General features: G+C 42.8%; 1 protein-coding gene across 1 annotated transcript in view; it reads left to right on the plus strand.

Moving 5' to 3' along the window:
• The first annotated feature begins 1,635 nt into the window (after positions 1 to 1,635).
• Positions 1,636 to 17,338, plus strand: part of LOC139535642 (A disintegrin and metalloproteinase with thrombospondin motifs 9-like) — a 68,049-nt gene continuing 52,346 nt past the window's right edge. Inside the window, exons 1-16 of the mRNA XM_071335254.1 lie at positions 1,636 to 1,991; positions 2,274 to 2,665; positions 7,699 to 7,861; positions 10,165 to 10,475; positions 11,017 to 11,100; positions 11,194 to 11,318; positions 11,698 to 11,738; positions 11,901 to 12,006; positions 12,734 to 12,880; positions 13,281 to 13,422; positions 13,962 to 14,066; positions 15,556 to 15,701; positions 15,862 to 16,043; positions 16,326 to 16,462; positions 16,965 to 17,082; positions 17,219 to 17,314. Coding sequence (XP_071191355.1) covers positions 1,892 to 1,991; positions 2,274 to 2,665; positions 7,699 to 7,861; positions 10,165 to 10,475; positions 11,017 to 11,100; positions 11,194 to 11,318; positions 11,698 to 11,738; positions 11,901 to 12,006; positions 12,734 to 12,880; positions 13,281 to 13,422; positions 13,962 to 14,066; positions 15,556 to 15,701; positions 15,862 to 16,043; positions 16,326 to 16,462; positions 16,965 to 17,082; positions 17,219 to 17,314 — 2,395 coding nt within the window. The 5' untranslated portion in view covers positions 1,636 to 1,891. The remainder of the gene's footprint in view (positions 1,992 to 2,273; positions 2,666 to 7,698; positions 7,862 to 10,164; positions 10,476 to 11,016; positions 11,101 to 11,193; positions 11,319 to 11,697; positions 11,739 to 11,900; positions 12,007 to 12,733; positions 12,881 to 13,280; positions 13,423 to 13,961; positions 14,067 to 15,555; positions 15,702 to 15,861; positions 16,044 to 16,325; positions 16,463 to 16,964; positions 17,083 to 17,218; positions 17,315 to 17,338) is intronic.

Genomic DNA, 17,338 nt, shown 5'->3' on the forward strand with positions numbered 1-17,338 from the left:
AATACACAATGAGTAATGATAACTTGGCTATATACACAGGGTACCTGTACCAGTCGATGTGCAGGGCTATGAGGTAATTGAGGTAGATATGTACATATAACTAGGAATAAAGTGACTAGGCAACAGGATAGATAATAAACAGAAGCAGCAGTGTATGTGATGAATCACAAAAAGTGTGTGCAAAAAGGGTCAATGCAGATAGTCTGAGTAGCTATTTGGTTAACTATTTAACTAACTATTTAGCAGTCTTATGGCTTGGGCGTAGAAGCTGTTCAGGGTCCTGTTGGTTCCAGACTTGGTGCATCGGTACCGTTTGCCGTGCAGTAGCAGAGAGAACAGTCTATGACTTAGGTGGCTGGAGTCTTTGACAATTCTTAGGGCCTTCCTCTGACATCGCCTGGTATAGAGGTCCTGGTTGGCAGGTAGCTCAGCCACACTGATTTACTGGGCCATACGCACTACCCTCTGTAGCGCCTTGCGTTCGGATGCCAAGCAGTTGCCATACCAAGTGGTAATGCAGCCAGTCAAGATGCTCTCAATGGTGCAGCTGTATAACTTGTTGAGGATCTGAGGGCCCATGTTTGGCTCCTCCTTATAGGCTTTTTTTCTGAGCCCACCACAGGCATTTCCTATGAGGCTATTGTTTAAGGTGTGCACCTGCAAACCATGTTAACGGTTATAATGGTCATGTGTGTTGAACGTACCAAAGAAATGAGCTGTAACGTCCCATCTGCTAACATTTATCACTATGTACTCTGGGAGGAGACCAGGAATCTAGTGTTGTGGTGCACTGATTGCAGTGGTGACACACTGATCAAACCAAGGGAGTGTTTAAGCAGTGCTTAGTGGCATCTATGTTACACGTTAACTATTCTAGCCCTGGTTGGTGTTGTAACAAGGATATTTAGACTAGTTTTAATCTCAGGAACATGACTGCCTGGTGAAAACGTATTTCTTCATGTCCTAAGCTGACAGAGCTGAGCTGACAGAGCCTTCCAGGTGAGTTGAGAGGAGACATTTAGAGGAACTCAATGACTTTCAATTCTAAATGTAATGATCCCAGCAAATCCTAATTTGTAAAGACACAGTGAATGAGGTAGATTCAGTAGAAGGCTAGATGTGGAGTAGAACCCTTAGATCTCAGTGGCTATACAAAGGAGAGCATGTAGGCTAATGTCAGGAGGAAGATGTATCCTAACAAAGCCATCAGTAAACAGTAAGCGATGCCTTTATAATGCCTTTATACATCAAATGAGTCAATGTCTCATGGTTTATCAAGCTGTACTTCCTTGTTAGGCTAGATTACTCGTTGGTTATTACTGCATTGTCGGAACTAGAAGCACAAGCATTTCGCTACACTCGCATTAACATCTGCTAACCATGTGTATGTGACAAATAAAATGTGATTTGATTTGATTCATGGTTTACAGTTAAAGAACATCTCCACCACCGCCAGCAATCATTATTGAAGATGTTTAACTCAAGTAATTTCAGTGATACCACAATCATACTGTAGGCCTAAGTGAATTCTGTATGTATGTCACAGAAACGGGAGTGGCTTGTTTAAAAGGGCGTGCTCCAGTAATGTACCTTTCACTAATCCCGCCCCCCACATCAGCAGTCTGTGGTGTGTGCAGTGTAGCCCACCACAGTTGTCTCTCCGACCCTTCTCTTTGCAGTAAGCATGTTCGCCAGGGTATCTGCGAACCGTTCACGACCCAACGCACGTTACCGGTGAGAAACCCCCCACCGAAGAGTCAAGGATAATCGATTTGGATGTGGCGCGCACTTGAAAATTTGAATACGGTGGTAAGCCCGAGTGACCGGAGCACCGGCAGTGAAGGAGGAATACTATATTCGGGGTGGCGCTCTCTACTTAACGTGGACAATCATGCATATGCTGTTTTGGGGACTAGGGTTTTTGCTATTTCTCCCTGACTTTTTGAATGTAGTGTCATCCACGGGGAGATCGCTATTGAGTTCAAGAAAAGGTAACGTATTTCGACTTGCCACAAAAAAAATGACCCTGTGATGTGTTATGTTGTAGGCTAACCGGCAGACAGAGAATGAATGACTTTTTTCCGAATCAGCAAAGCACATGACTTGGAATGCATTTATAATGGTCTTATGTTTCTTGAATGACTTCATTTCACAGAGGCAAACGTAATTAACTCAAATAACATTATTATTGTTGTTATTGTTATTATAAGCCTTTTATTAGCCAATTAACATTGCTAATTCTATACACGTTATACCATGGGTTTCTTCTCCAGCTAAAATTTCCGAGCAGCTTGGCGCATATGAGATTGTAACTCCGGAGCGAGTGAATGAAGCCGGTGACAACTTTCCCACGAGCGTGCACTTCAAAAGGAAAAAGCGTAGTGTGGAGGATAGCCCAGGCAACTCCTCTGATCAATGGGCCTTGCCATCAATCCATTACAAAATATCTGCGTTTGGACAGAACTATCACCTCAACCTGACACTCGAGTCAGGATTTATCGCTCCGCTATACACTGTGACAGTACTTGGAGCACCTATAGTTAACATAACGGATTTCACCCCGGAGGAGACGGAGGAGGATACGGAGTATCAACACTGCTTCTATAAAGGACATGTGAATGCTCAAACGGAGAACACCGCAGTCATCAGTCTCTGCTCTGGATTGGTGAGTCCAAGCACTTTGAGTAGCCCTCCCTTGATATAGTGTGATACAATGTTTCTCTGCACTATGATAGGCGCACCTGTTATCTGACCAGATATGAAACTGTAATACTATGACAACATGAGAACATAAGGGGAACCTTACCCTGGGGTGTATTTCTACCTCTGCACAAAACGCGCTTTTCCAGCCTTGTGCGTTTGTGTTCAACTTAAAAGTGGTTTGACTGTTAGTGAGATAATGCCATTTATGTTAACTCTTTTATCCTTGACCATTTCACATGTAAATGAGCTGCTCACATAAATAACTTTGAGCCTAGTAGTCCCATTCTGCTCCTCAACTTCAGCCATCATACTCTGCATGCAGTGTCATGTACGCTTCTCCGGTAACCGGTGACGTTCTACGTTACGCACATCAGTGCAGAGGGAGCGCCAGTGGTGCTGACGTCATTACGATTGAGTCTCAGACAGGAACATAATCCCCATGCATGCATGAAGTTGTGTTGAGTTGAAATTCACTAGGGATTCTTATAGATTGTAATAATAACAGTTAAATTCCCAATGTGAATATTATTGAGGTCATCACAAATTAAACAAATGGGATTTGCCTGCACCATAAGCCTTGTAGGCTTGGAGGTCATTTGACATTAAAATAAAACAAGTTAATGTTGGTCTATTGGTGTGGTTCAGGCCAATAAAATTAGAAAGTTACAATGATTCACGTATGTATAGGCTATTCATTCATATACATCTAAGGACTGTTACTTGCTCTGGACCTATTCACAGGGAAACAGTTGGAAGCAGGTATATGACCACTGATACATGATGAATAATATCCACTCAGGGAGCCAGGCCCACCCAATCAGATTGAGAAAAAAACATTGTTTTTTTTAATGCTCTTTACTTGTCAGTGTTCCAAACGGGACATTATTTGTATTTTTACCTAAACATGCAAACACCATCAGATATACTGTAATTCTGTACTGTAATTCATAGCAAGCGTTGCACTGGGTTAGTCAGATTTGATTAAATATAACAGAACAGATTAACTGGAATTACATTCACTCTCACGGGATGGGTTGCCAGAAGAACTAACTGAAAGCCCCAACCCCAATAAGCCACCAATATGACTGCATTGAGGCATATGCCACTGTGCTTCTATGGCTATATGCACCAACATGAGAGCTTGGGACTATAAGGTTCAATCTGCAAAAATATTATTCTGAGGTAATTGTCTTCACCCTTTTACTGCAGTGGGATAAATCAAGGTCACACAGAGTGATTATTGGTATTCTTAAACAAATCTACTATACAAAAGTATACACCGCACACACAAGGTTATGGGCTTAACAAAATGAAGACACCTGTACCCATGTCAGATATAGAGTTGACATTATTCAATTTTGAGTTTGCATCCCAATATTACACTTTATATACATCACAGACGACTGAAATATAACAAAACTATTTGACATAGAAACACTGGATTTGTCATTTTTTAAATGTATTTTAATTTATTAATGATGAAATATTAATAACATTCCACCCATGAGGACAAAGAGGGTGCTTTTGGGCAATGACTGCAGCAAAGGGCTACAGTTCCGAACCCTAATTGGTTTGATTGGTGTCAGCTACGTCAATGACTCAATTTGGACATGAAATGCAGATAGAACCTTATAGTCCCAAGCTCTCGCCATGCCACTGCCTATTTCATTTGTTCATTTAGCAAAAAAGACAGCTCATCATTCAGTGCCTTTATCACAGTCAACACTAGGCTTGGGCGATATTCCAATTGTCATCTCTTCATACCGACCCGGTGCCATACCGGGATTTTCGGTAATACCGGTACTGGACACAAAGGGAGCTGTTTTCAAACCTCACTAAACCTTTGTAATCTGAAGGTTAGCAATGCTAACAAGTACATGTTGAATACCATTGAGAACTCTAAATGCTAACGAGTGTATTGCTAACATTTTATACAGTCTCTGACCTAAACTATTTTCAGGACAGACATCCCAGCTCATAAAGTTATACAAGTAACTCAAAAATGCTACTCAGTTTTCTGCTTGTACAAAACAAATATTAGACAGCAAGGTTCTTGATCCATGACGGGATTCCATGTTGTTACCGGCCAATGAAGCTTGATTTTGGAAGAAGCTTACCACTTAGCCATATAGCTAACGAGCTACTAAATTATTAAAACAAATGTACAACTGCAGAGCATTTAGCACATTTTAGGAGGTACCCCTGCACATTGACTCGGTACCGGCACCCCCTGTATATAGCCATGTTATTGTTATTTTATTGTGTTGCTTTTAATTTAAAAAAATACTTTATTTTATTTAGTGAATATTTTCTTAACTCTATTTCTTGAACTGCATTGTTAGTTAAGGCCTTGTAAGTAAGCATTTCACGGTAAGGTCTACACCTGTTGTATTTGGCGCATGTGACAAATCAAATTTGATTTGGAATAGTTTTAAGATGTCTAGCTGGCAAATATTTAGTTGTCTTCTTCTTCGGTGGGGTTTAATGGCAGTTGGCATCCAATATGTTGCAATACCGCACCCAACTGGACTATAGTATAAATCCATTATACCTTGTGATCCAAAATGGAAAAAGGGGGAAATAAACAACCTTCCAACTAACCCTACACTCATTTAAAAACCCACTACCCCATTCTACTACTTTGACCCTATCTGCTACTGCACCATGCCAACAGCCTGGGAGGACGAGACACCACCACTCAACACACCCTGCAACTCTTCTGAAGTCAAATGTTGTACTTTTCTGCAGCTGCCACTACAACATATATTTTCTGTGATTTACGTTCCATTTCTGCAGTACAGTTAATAACCATTGCTATGAATGCTAAGAAGCCAACCTTACTGAAGCATATGTCACACCTTTCAGTATCCCTCACCCTTAACCCATCCTCCTCTACTTTCTTCACTGCCTCAGCATATGACACTTTCTGCACTACTCTGACTCTTGCCACCTCAACCTGCCTTTCTCGCACCGGACAATTCCGATCTCCAGTAACATGAGCACCCCTACAGTTGACACACACAACTTTATCCAACATTTAGTTGTGAATTCCATACTGTAACTAGATCACCTGGCACGTGCTGCACAACAGTGAGTGACTCACAAGGCTTCGGTTTCTCGTCGTTGTGTGCTTGTAAACAAACACCACGTGACTGGGTACTACCGGTAAACTTCATAATGAAAAATTACGTGACAGGTGAAATTAAGGACGCAATCTTCTTTATCTCCTAACATATTGCACAAGACTGCAGGTATTTACTTAAAAATTAGCTACAAATATTCAAATAATAATAAAAAAATACTTAAAAGAAATTGTTTCAATGGTATTGACTGTACTAAAAAAACCATCCCATGGCTATTTCCAAATACCCCGGCATACGGTATATATCGTATACCGCCCAAGCCTAGTCAACACACCTCTATTTTAGCTTTAATTAGCTTAAATAAATGCTAAATGTGTAGAATAGCATGAGATGAGCTATTATACAAATTTAGCACACAAAAAAATGATTGTTCTAAATAGTACCAGATAGGGGTTATTTGGCTTGTAACCATAGTGGAACCCTTTTTGGTCTATATAGAACCTTTTGTTGAAGATTCAATAAAGAAACATGCTCATAAGGTTCTAAATGGAACCATTATGGTGCCATTAAAAAAGGTTCTTTATAGCACCAAAAAAAGGATCCGCTATGGTTACAACACTGTTTGGGGCTATATAGAACCATTTTTTCTGGTTCTTTATATAACCTTTATGGAGAATGGTTCTATAAAGAACCTTTCTGAATCTGAAGGTTCTTTGGAAATCCTTTTGAAGAACCATACAGGGTTCTTTATTCTGGTCAGCCATATTATACTGTTAAAATTCCATAGGTGTTATTATTGTGCTAATTGACAAGTTGAATAAAGTGAGCCACCTCTGGTAGAGCTGGTGGTATCTGAGAAGAGAATTGAGAAACATTCATTGATTTAGTCAACTGTTCTCAATTGGCACACGGCCATACAGAAGTCTTTCACAAGACACTGTCACTGGCCATAGTCAATTATAACTTGTATTGGCATAACACAAGACATTAGATAAACTGGAATGACACTCTCACTCATGGTAGCACAAAATGTTGCTGCCCCCCCCCCCCCCAAAAAAAATGTAAACTAACTTCCTGCATGGGGCAAAGAGAGACCTGTGCAGTTCTATAGCTAGTCACATGCTATTCTACACATTTTGCCATGAGGCTGAGAATTTTTTGTTTTTCATTTAATTTCAATTCCACTTTGCATTTTAATATTAGATGAGTCATCCTCCATAATATTACGAGTGGCTACCACAACTAAATCAATAGTTGGTGTTGTCATTATATCTTGTGTGCATTTGAACACAATTGTGAATGTTCCCAATAGTCATTACATTTTGCATACAGCAGACCTAAATTATATTTGTGAGATTCCCTTTTCACTACTTTGAGGTGGTTTCAGTCTTTTCATCATACATAAACAATGAAATATATGATTTATTAGGCTTACTGTGGGCCACCCTATTGGTCTGTAGCATTGCGCAGTGCAGCATTGTCCAACTCAATAGATTAGAAATAAGTGCTGTTTCCACGTTGCCTAGCTTGGCACTTCACATGTCTGGTGTGGCTTTGACCTCCAAGTTAACTAGTAGCACTGCCTGTGCTTTATGAAATGTAACAAGGCTTCCATCGAGGCTGCAAACTGTGCCAAGAAACAAACAATAAGACTCACATTGTTTTCTGATAGGCATCATAGGCCTCATTCTTCTAATTGTTCCTCTCTTTTTCAGGGACCATTTTACTAATATGCATGCAAATACATGTATTTCACCACATCATCATAAAATGAATAGCTGTGAATCAAAGCCAGTGGGGGCTCTGACAAGGACCATTTCCACACCTCTGTGGAGTGTGTCCATGCAGTACGCTCCAATGTTACTGCACTTATTTCAAACCATTCTGATTCCTCCTTTTTTCTCCCCCTCAGCTTGGCACTTTCAGGTCACCGGAAGGGGAATATTTTGTGGAGCCCCTTCACAGCTACAATGGAGAACTCTATGAAGAAGAACACACCAAACCTCATATTGTGTACAGAAAGAAAGCCTCTGCGAATGAGGCAGCCGTGGAGGACACTGCTTGTGACACATCAGGTACATTGAAATTATAAGAGTAGAGGTGCAATGGACATGTTCGGTCTGAGATGAGTGTTTTTGGTGTGTTATAGAGTTTGTCAGGAGGATTTTGGACGCGCACGCACACACACACACACACACAGAGAGAGAGAGAGATAGATCGAGTGAGAAAAAAAGAGAGAGCGCTACAACTAGCTGAGTCAGTTCCATTGAGTCAACTGACAGACTTTCACCTGGTGTCTTCCTCTTGGTGCTCCTGCACTCTGATGGCTCTGAGAGGAGAGGAGAGAGAATGGGACTCCCTGTGAGAGCTGCTACGTGTGGAAACAAATGTGTGTGTGTGTGTTAGTATGTGTGTGTGTTTGTGTGTGTCTCAGTCTCCCTGATAAACCCCCCCTCGTTACCCGGCCTTTAACGAGTTCCAACAGACATAAGCAAGGAAGGATAATCATTGTCTGTCATATACAGTATTATATCCTAAAACTTCAGTATGTGATTTGCATTAGGAACTTAGTCATTTTATAGTAATTTTACTATTACAGGCATAACCACACTACTGTGATGTCATGTTTCGACTTTGATGTAAAGCAGTGGCATAATTTGGCTCATAAAAAACAGTAAGAACTATTTCAAAGTTGTACATTTTTGTTGTAAGACAGATAGAGTATAACAGATTATGAGTGGTTCTTCAGTGACTGACATATCTGACAGACAGCGTAACTGTATGGATTCACTCATATGATCCCACCATCAGTTAGTCAAACAAATTGTGGCACAGCAACCTCACATGAACAACTGATTGCAGAGAGTTGTATCCAGATGGAATGCCCACTACAATGCATTATGGGCAAAAGGTCAGAGGTTATTCATGTTTCCAAGAGAAAAGGGCAGGATATGGATGCATCTCACCTCTAATTTCCCAAACAAGTTCTACTGTAACTAGATGCTTTTTCAGCTCAGGCACAGGAAAATCATTTTGGAAGTTCTTCCTAGTATCGCCAAATCTCAGTTTATTGCCACAAGTTCCTGTTGACTCTGGCACTTCCTGTGGTCCTTTGGTAAGAAAACACGATGGGCCCAGTACCATGAAGACACTGTGTATATTGTATTGTATGATAGTGATGCCAACTTCAAACATTTAACTATTCATTACTATGAAAATAAAGCTGAATGATATTGATTTGAGTAGAACGCAAGACATGTCACTGCACATAATTGTTTTTCTTCACATCTGAGAAGGGCCTTTGTGTGTGTGTTGTGTGTGTGTTGTATGTGTGTGTGTGTGTGTGTGTGTGTGTGTGTGTGTGTGTGTGTGTGTGTGTGTGTGTGTGTGTGTGTGTGTGTGTGTGTGTGTGTGTGTGTGTGTGTGTGTGTGTAGTGGGTGTGTGTGTGTAGTGTGTACAGCAAAGGATTTGAAGTTGAAATGGCAGGGACGTGTATGATTGTGGCGATTAGGAGCTGAGGATGAGTGTTTGGGTTCCTGTGAGAGGAAAGTGGTGTTTGATAACTCCTCGGTCCTGAGAACCCCCTGAGTGTGTGTTTGCTTGTGTGTGTTACATTTCAGATTGTATGACCTGTAAAATGAATATCAAGTCTTAAAAATACATTTGAGTATGTTTTTTAACCAGTGGGGATGAATATAAGACATTGTGTTGGCTTTTACAAAGGCCCTTTGTAGCTCTGGATTTTCAATAAAGGAATATGTTTAATTCTGATAAGAATCATGGTGAACAGAAACAGTTCAACCGTTGTGCTGGAGACAGAGTCATTTTTCTATCACTGGTGTTGCATTGCAATTGGTTTAGATTTAGTGATCTTCTAAGAAAACAAGAGTGAAGAGGTACTGGTGCTACTCCATTGAGTTAGTGGTCATCTCAAGATTAAAATCCGACTCAGAAGTCACCCTCCAACCCCTGAAAAACAAAAAGTAATTGTAGTCTGGCATCCAGTCCATGACACTCCTCCTTAATATGTTGGGGCTTTGCTCCATCTTTGGTGTGTGGCAGAGTGCCAGGCTTACCTAAAGTGAACCCCCCCCCCCCCCCCCTCTCTTCTCCTCTTCACTCCTTCTCTCTCCAGGCCCTTGGACCTCAACTCATTCATTTTGACTCATTCCTTCAGCAATAATATTTAAAGAAGTGCAGCAGCATATTTACTTTGGAAGCATTCACAAGCATTCTCTAGTAGTAAAAACAGGGCTTTCAAGGAAGCGAGTGAGAGTGGATTGTATGATAAATTCAATAGCCTGTGATCCCAGCTTGCAGTATAAGCTTGTGGTTCATATTGTGTGTATTATATTCATTGGACCATCTCTTTTCCAGGACATAAAGACAGACACAAGAGGAACAGCGACAAGGTGAAGAGACGTCCGCTGTCCAGCAGTAGCAGCAGCATGCTGGACGACCTGGACAGCCTGTCTGCAGGCCTGACTGCCGATCCCTTCTCCAGAAAAGAGAGAGAGAGCGGGAGACGGCCGGCTAATGACAGCAGCGGCGACTCAGGACCTCACAGGAGATCAAAGCGCTTCCTCTCCTATCCCCGCTTTGTAGAAGTCATGGTGGTGGCAGATAGCAAGATGGTGGAACATCACGGGAGCAACCTTCAGCACTACATACTCACATTAATGTCTATCGTAAGTTCTGCTCAGTTAACCGACCGTAAGCGAGCCAGCCAGCTTCTTTGATTGTAGGGGAGGGGGGATATCTTATTTTCTGTCCCGGGACATTGGCAGGCAGGCAGAGGGCTCAGAGAGAAAGGGCAGCCCAGGGAAGGAGTAAACAAAATGTTCAAACGGTCAGGAGAGGGGCAGCATGAGGTGGATCTGTCTGAGAGCTTTGATGAATGTGTAAAAATAATCTCAGGTATGTTGCATAGATGGCATCCTCCTGTCCACTTCAAATAAATGCTTCTTCCGGCGTTTGTGGCTCAGCGCCTATGGGGTAGCTAAACTAGCCTTTATTTTGATCCTGGCCGTCTGCATTCTCTACAAGATCTGACTGCAGCCATAATCAACCTCTCAAATAGGACTATGAGTCCAGGTTTTTCTTCCCTTAAAACTGCATGTTGATTTAGAATATCTGAACCACTGATTGAGTAGACTCCTAAGGGGTTTATGTATTCTGGAGACTGAAATGTATTGATAAAAAAACTGTGTCTATAATCTTTCCCTTCAGGTGTCTTCCATCTACAAGGATCCCAGCATCGGAAATCTGATTAACGTTGTGATTGTGAAGTTAGTCATAATCAACAATGAGCTGGTGAGATCACAGCTCTAAAGCACTGCAGTCATTCATCAGTTCCAGCAGCACATTACAGTACTGTAAACATCTCCCTTTTACTCTCTGCTGTAGGATGGCCCAACCATTTCCTTCAATGCACAGACCACTTTAAAGAACTTCTGTATCTGGCAACAGAGGCAAAATCACCAAGATGAGAATCATCACTCCCACCACGACACAGCCATTCTCATCACCAGGTACACTGTCACTGTTACCACGACACAACCATTCTCATCACCAGGTACACTGTCACTCCCACCACTACACAGCCATTCTCATCACCAGGTACACTGTCACTGTTACCACGACACAGCCATTCTCATCACCAGGTACACTGTCACTGTTATCACGACACAACATTCTCATCACCATCTCTTGGTGTAACGGCTAAAGTGTTGTGTTGACAGTCGCTGGGCCTAGTTTCGAGCCCTGGTTGGGGGTACCCCATGAATTCGCCTGCAATATGTTGTCTTTTGTTGATACAACGAGTACAGTAGTTGACATAGGGCATCTCTGGTATCACAGTTCTGGGGTGTGAAACCAGTGACATAACTTCCATCTGTGTGATCTTCACAGGCAGGACATCTGCCGAGCGCGGGACAAGTGTGACACTTTAGGTAAGTGGACCTCTAAGGACACATGCAATAGACTGTACAACATAACGTTTGATTGATGACAGTTTCACAACCATATTGATGTACTTCTAATGATTCTGCTTTTGATAGTGCTGATGAAAATATAATGATGATGATGATAATGGTGATACTCTTGGTTTGCAGGGCTTGCAGAGCTGGGCACTGTGTGTGATCCATACAGAAGCTGCAGTATTAGTGAGGATAATGGGCTCAGCACTGCGTTCACTATCGCCCATGAACTGGGCCATGTGTGAGTACGGCATGCTGTTTATTCTTTGATTGATTTCATGTCATTACAATTTTAAAGCTGTATTTGTGTGTCATGCAATCTCAGACAGGTGTCTTATGTGGCCCTGGTTTTCCTCTTAAAATGTCTCCAAGCTTCAAGACCTAAGTCTGCATGTGCAACGTCCCAAGTCAGCATGCACCAGCCAGCCTTCATCCAGCTTGGCAATACAACCCCAGGCCGCTACATTGGAGACTGTTACAGACTTTAACAACCCTCGTGTCTTAGTCAAATAATATTTTTTTGCCACACACACAAAAGGTGGGATTGTTGAATTCCATTCTTATTGGCATCAAGCGGTGTCAAGTCTGCTTAGCGACAAAGCTTGGTGGAATACAGTACCTACCTGTCATACTGTACCGTAGAGAGGTACCATACGGTACAGTACCATAGGAGAGAGGTACCATACTATATAATACCTAACCCCTGTGACCCTACTCTACCAGACACTGGCCCCTGCACAGACCTGCTACTAATGTTAACCCCAACCAGCCCAGTCATTTAACCCTGTGTGTTACCAGTCTGCTGCTTAAAGGATGATGCTTTATTTACCACAGTCAAACAAATCTCCCAAAACTGGTCCCTTAGTGCTTAGTTTAGCAATCAGCCTAACATGTAGGTCTATTGATGGTGGGTTAGACCTGTGTTGTGGTAAATATATGTTCTCACTTGTGGTTTGGCCTCCTGGCAGATTCAACATGCCCCATGATGACAGCAACAAGTGCAAAGAGGAGGGGGTTAAAATACAGCAGCATGTGATGGCGCCCACACTCAACTACTACACTAACCCCTGGATGTGGTCCAAGTGTAGCAGGAAATACATCACAGAGTTCCTTGAGTATGTAACGGCCATTGTTTTCTATTTTAGACATACATGTCATTATGGAGAAGTGTTATTGTCGTTAACGTTAGTAGCACCACACTGCAGTAAGGGTTAAATGACCAGTCAGCTATTCAATCGAAACTGGTATTTGGACATTTCTGGGTTAAAGGAAAACAACATGACTTCTGCGTTGTTAGTGTATATTTGGAATGTTTATTACTTCCGTATATAGTTTTTGATTGAATAGAGTTCCAGCTCTTGTTTTCATAGCAATAGCCTTGTAGTAGGTACAGTAGGGGTTCTGTTATTTACAGGATACTACCTCTCCATCTGTACTGAGTGTGTTTTCTGTCTGTTTGTGTCTTTGTTTTTTTCCCTTTTTTCTTTAAGTCATTTTATTTTTATTTCTTAATAGCACAGGGTATGGCGAGTGCTTACTTGATGAGCCCATTTCTAGGCCATACAGTCTGTCGCAGCAGCTGCCTGGACGGATATACAATGTCAATAAACAATGTGAATTGATATTTGGGCCGGGGACACAGGTGTGCCCATATATGGTAAGAGAATGGATCACACAGTATTCAAATGACAGTTCACTGTCTAGTCCTACATTATTATAGTCTATGGTTCTAGACATTCTATACTAGAGTCACCTTATTCTGTCAGTTGGCTATCTCTCAGCTAGGCCTTCTGTACAGTATGTGTTAAAGCATTTGTTTACACGCTACTCCTCCTGTGATTGAATGTGCCCTGCAAACCGCTGGGCTTGATGCTTGTCAGGGCTTAGCTCCAGGCTTTGTTTAAAGGGCACACGCCTTGTAAGACATGGAAGAGTATATAGCACTGTGTGTGTGTTTGTGGATGGGGCTCAGGCAAGGGAATGGTAACTGTGTGTGTTTGTGGATGGGGCTCAGGCAAGGGAATGGTAACTGTGTGTGTGTGTGTGTGTGTGTGTGTGTGTGTGTGTGTGTGTGTGTGTGTGTGTGTGTGTGTGTGTGTGTGTGTGTGTGTGTGTGTGTGTGTGTGTGTGTGTGTGTGTGTGTGTGTGTGTGTGTGGTGTGTGTGGTGTGTGTGTGTGTGTGTGAATGTTCTATAGGTTCAGTGCCGCAGACTGTGGTGCACCAGCCCAGAGGGGGCCCAGAGGGGCTGCAGGACCCAACACATGCCTTGGGCCGACGGGACCGAGTGCTCTCCAGGAAAGGCAAGTATCAGAGAGATGTACCGCAAGATGAAAGGATCTGAGAGGGAAGGAAATGGACAGATGGGGATAAATAGAAAGGGTGAGATGAAGAGAAAGATAGAGTGAGACTAGCACCAGATACTTATGTAGTGTGTACACAGAGAGAGAGTGAGACTAGCACCAGATACTTATGTAGTGTGTACACAGAGAGAGAGTGAGACTAGCACCAGATACTTATGTAGTGTGTACACAGAGAGAGAGTGAGACTAGCACCAGATACTTATGTAGTGTGTACACAGAGAGAGAGTGAGACTAGCACCAGATACTTATGTAGTGTGTACACAGAGAGAGAGTGAGACTAGCACCAGATACTTATGTAGTGTGTACACAGAGAGAGAGTGAGACTAGCACCAGATACTTATGTAGTGTGTACACAGAGAGAGAGTGAGACTAGCACCAGATACTTATGTAGTGTGTACACAGAGAGAGAGTGAGACTAGCACCAGATACTTATGTAGTGTGTACACAGAGAGAGAGAGAGACTAAAATAGTTTCATACACATCTGTGCATGAACACACAAGCACATTCACATATACCCCAAGCCAGCTTTATCACTATGCTGGAGCGTACTGGAACATTCAATGTTATGAACTGTCAAAATACACCCCATAAATAGCCATAAAGGAAACTTAGATTTTAACTTTCTTTGTTCCTGCTGCTATTTAAATGACTCACAACTATAAAATGTATTTTTTCAAAAGCCCAAATGACAAAAGAAAACAACAAGATCATAGAAACCTGCCAAGAAATCAATTCACCAATGAAGACTCGATATAAACTCGTAGTTGAACATGAGTGGGACATACGTGGCAGTTGCTCCAAATTCCTCCATTTGTTTAAACATGGATTTGTTTGCTTCAGAGACTGTATTATTATTAGGCAATAATAGGCTTATGGTGGAGCTGTGAATGGAGGCTTGTGGAGATTTCCCTCTCCATTACTGCTTTAGTGTAGCTTCTAATTAGGCCCTGTACCAAACCCTTCACTTCCTGCCTGTCTGTCTGACATAAAAGGGCTGCGGGGCAGCCGAGCCGGGTTGCTGAGGTCCCATAGCACACATGTTCAGAGCCTGCTCTGTTTACACATTGTATTCCTGCACACAAACCAACCTCATGCCAAGCCTATGGCTATGCCATGCTCAGCACCGAGGTTGCCGCTGTTTAGAATGCAGTCGTTGTCACCAAGGGAAATGGATTGTCCGCTATAAACTGAAACATATCTTCCCCTTTGCGTTCACTTCCTCTCAAACAGGCACATTTGTAATGGGTGTCTTTTTGGGTTCCGTCTTTTTCCAGTCGTCTTATCATTTTTCGCAGATTAACGTCAAAGGAGGATGTGAAGTGCTTTCAGGATGATGTGTTGCCAGTGTGCAGACTAAGGTTTCCTACTATCATGCTCTTCCTCCCTCTCTCTCTCTTGTTCTCTCTGTCTCTTTCTTTCTCTCCACAGCACTGTAAACATGGCCAGTGCATTCCCAAGGAGCACGACGCCACCTCCGTGGACGGGGCGTGGGGAGGCTGGTCTCCGTTTGGCTCCTGCTCGCGGACGTGTGGCGGGGGCATCAAGATTGCCGTGCGCGAGTGCAACCAACCTGTGTAAGCACAGTCTTTGTAGTCATGCACATCTACTGGACTGTGTCTCCCTATGAGCTGCAGTGGTCAATGTACCATAACATCAAGCCTCCTTAAATGAATTCTTTCCAGAGCAATTCTAAAGTACAGTCACAGCAGATTTGACCCTGTATCTATCTACCAGGCCCAAGAACGGGGGGAAGTACTGTGTGGGGCGCAGGATGAAGTTCCGCTCGTGTAACTCAGAGCCCTGCTCCAAGCAGAAGAAAGACTTCAGAGAGGAGCAGTGTGCTGCCTTTGATGGCCGGCACTTCAACATCAACGGTCTACCTCCTAACGTGCGCTGGGTACCGAAGTACAGCGGAAGTAAGAACATCTCTCTCTTTACGCCTTCTTGGTTTTGCATCTTACTAACACAGAGAAAAATTCACTGGACTCTTAGGCCTTTAGAATGGGTGCCGTTGTAAGCTAGCTAAGATTTCCTGTAGATGTGCACAAAGCATTCGGAGTGCTCGGTGAATCGATGCGATATAGCATGAGGAGTTATGTGAACTTGTTGGAACATCCAAATGGTTGAATTTTCATTAGCCCCTTTAATGAGGTCAGTGGACTGTTTTCACCATTCCATCTTCCTCTTCTGTCCTGTAGTTCAGATGAAGGATCGCTGTAAGCTGTTCTGCAGGGTGGCTGGCAGCACGGCCTACTACCAGCTCAGGGACCGGGTCATCGACGGCACGCCATGTGGCCCCGACACCAACGACATCTGTGTGCAGGGCCTGTGCAGGGTGAGACTGACACACAGCCTTTTACGACCTCAGCCTGACAGTTAACCTAATATGCCATTCGTAACAGTCATAAGAGCTGTTATACCAGCTGTCATGATGGCATTCTTTTTAAAATGAGGAGAATATTATTCACGGAGGAGGTGTGGTTCTTCATTTTACTGTACTCTTGAGCTAAAGTCCATCGTCCCTATTACAGGCAACAGACTAAAACCAATTATACCAGAATAGAGTTTCACTGTGGTGCTATTTACAATAGAGAATTCCTGTCAGGTGTGTTACAGTTATATGAATTTAACACACTTAACCGGGTTCGATTCTGTGTATTAGGAAACAATTTATTAGGTTTTATCCCTGCAGCCTGGTAGAAGGTTGCAGGGCACAGTACAGGATTTCATAAGAAATTCCACTACTTTAATGACACTTCTTTCCCCCCCGCTTTTTTCTCCTCCACTTCCTTCTCCTCATTTTACTTCTCTCCTTTCTCCTCCTCATCCCTGTGCAGCAAGCGGGATGTGACCATGTGTTGAATTCCAAGGCGAGGAGAGATAAGTGTGGTGTGTGTGGCGGTGACAACTCCTCGTGCAAGACCGTGGCAGGCACCTTCAACATGGTGCGCTACGGTGAGCCAAACTGTGTGTTATCCCAATGACTGAAAAGTGTCATTGAAACCTTTTCACTATCCCATTATATACTGACCGCTGACCTTGTCATGGTCACTCAGAGACGTTGAGTTCTCCTCTGCTGGTTGTGCTGCAGGATACAACGAAGTGGTGAGAATACCCAGTGGTGCTACAAATATTGATGTGCGTCAACACAGCTACTCAGGGAAACCAGAGGACGATAACTACCTCGGTAAGACTCAAACTCACGATCAAA

Source organism: Salvelinus alpinus, chromosome 12 (genome assembly GCF_045679555.1).
Source record: "Salvelinus alpinus chromosome 12, SLU_Salpinus.1, whole genome shotgun sequence".
In the NCBI taxonomy this organism is placed as follows: domain Eukaryota; kingdom Metazoa; phylum Chordata; class Actinopteri; order Salmoniformes; family Salmonidae; genus Salvelinus; species Salvelinus alpinus.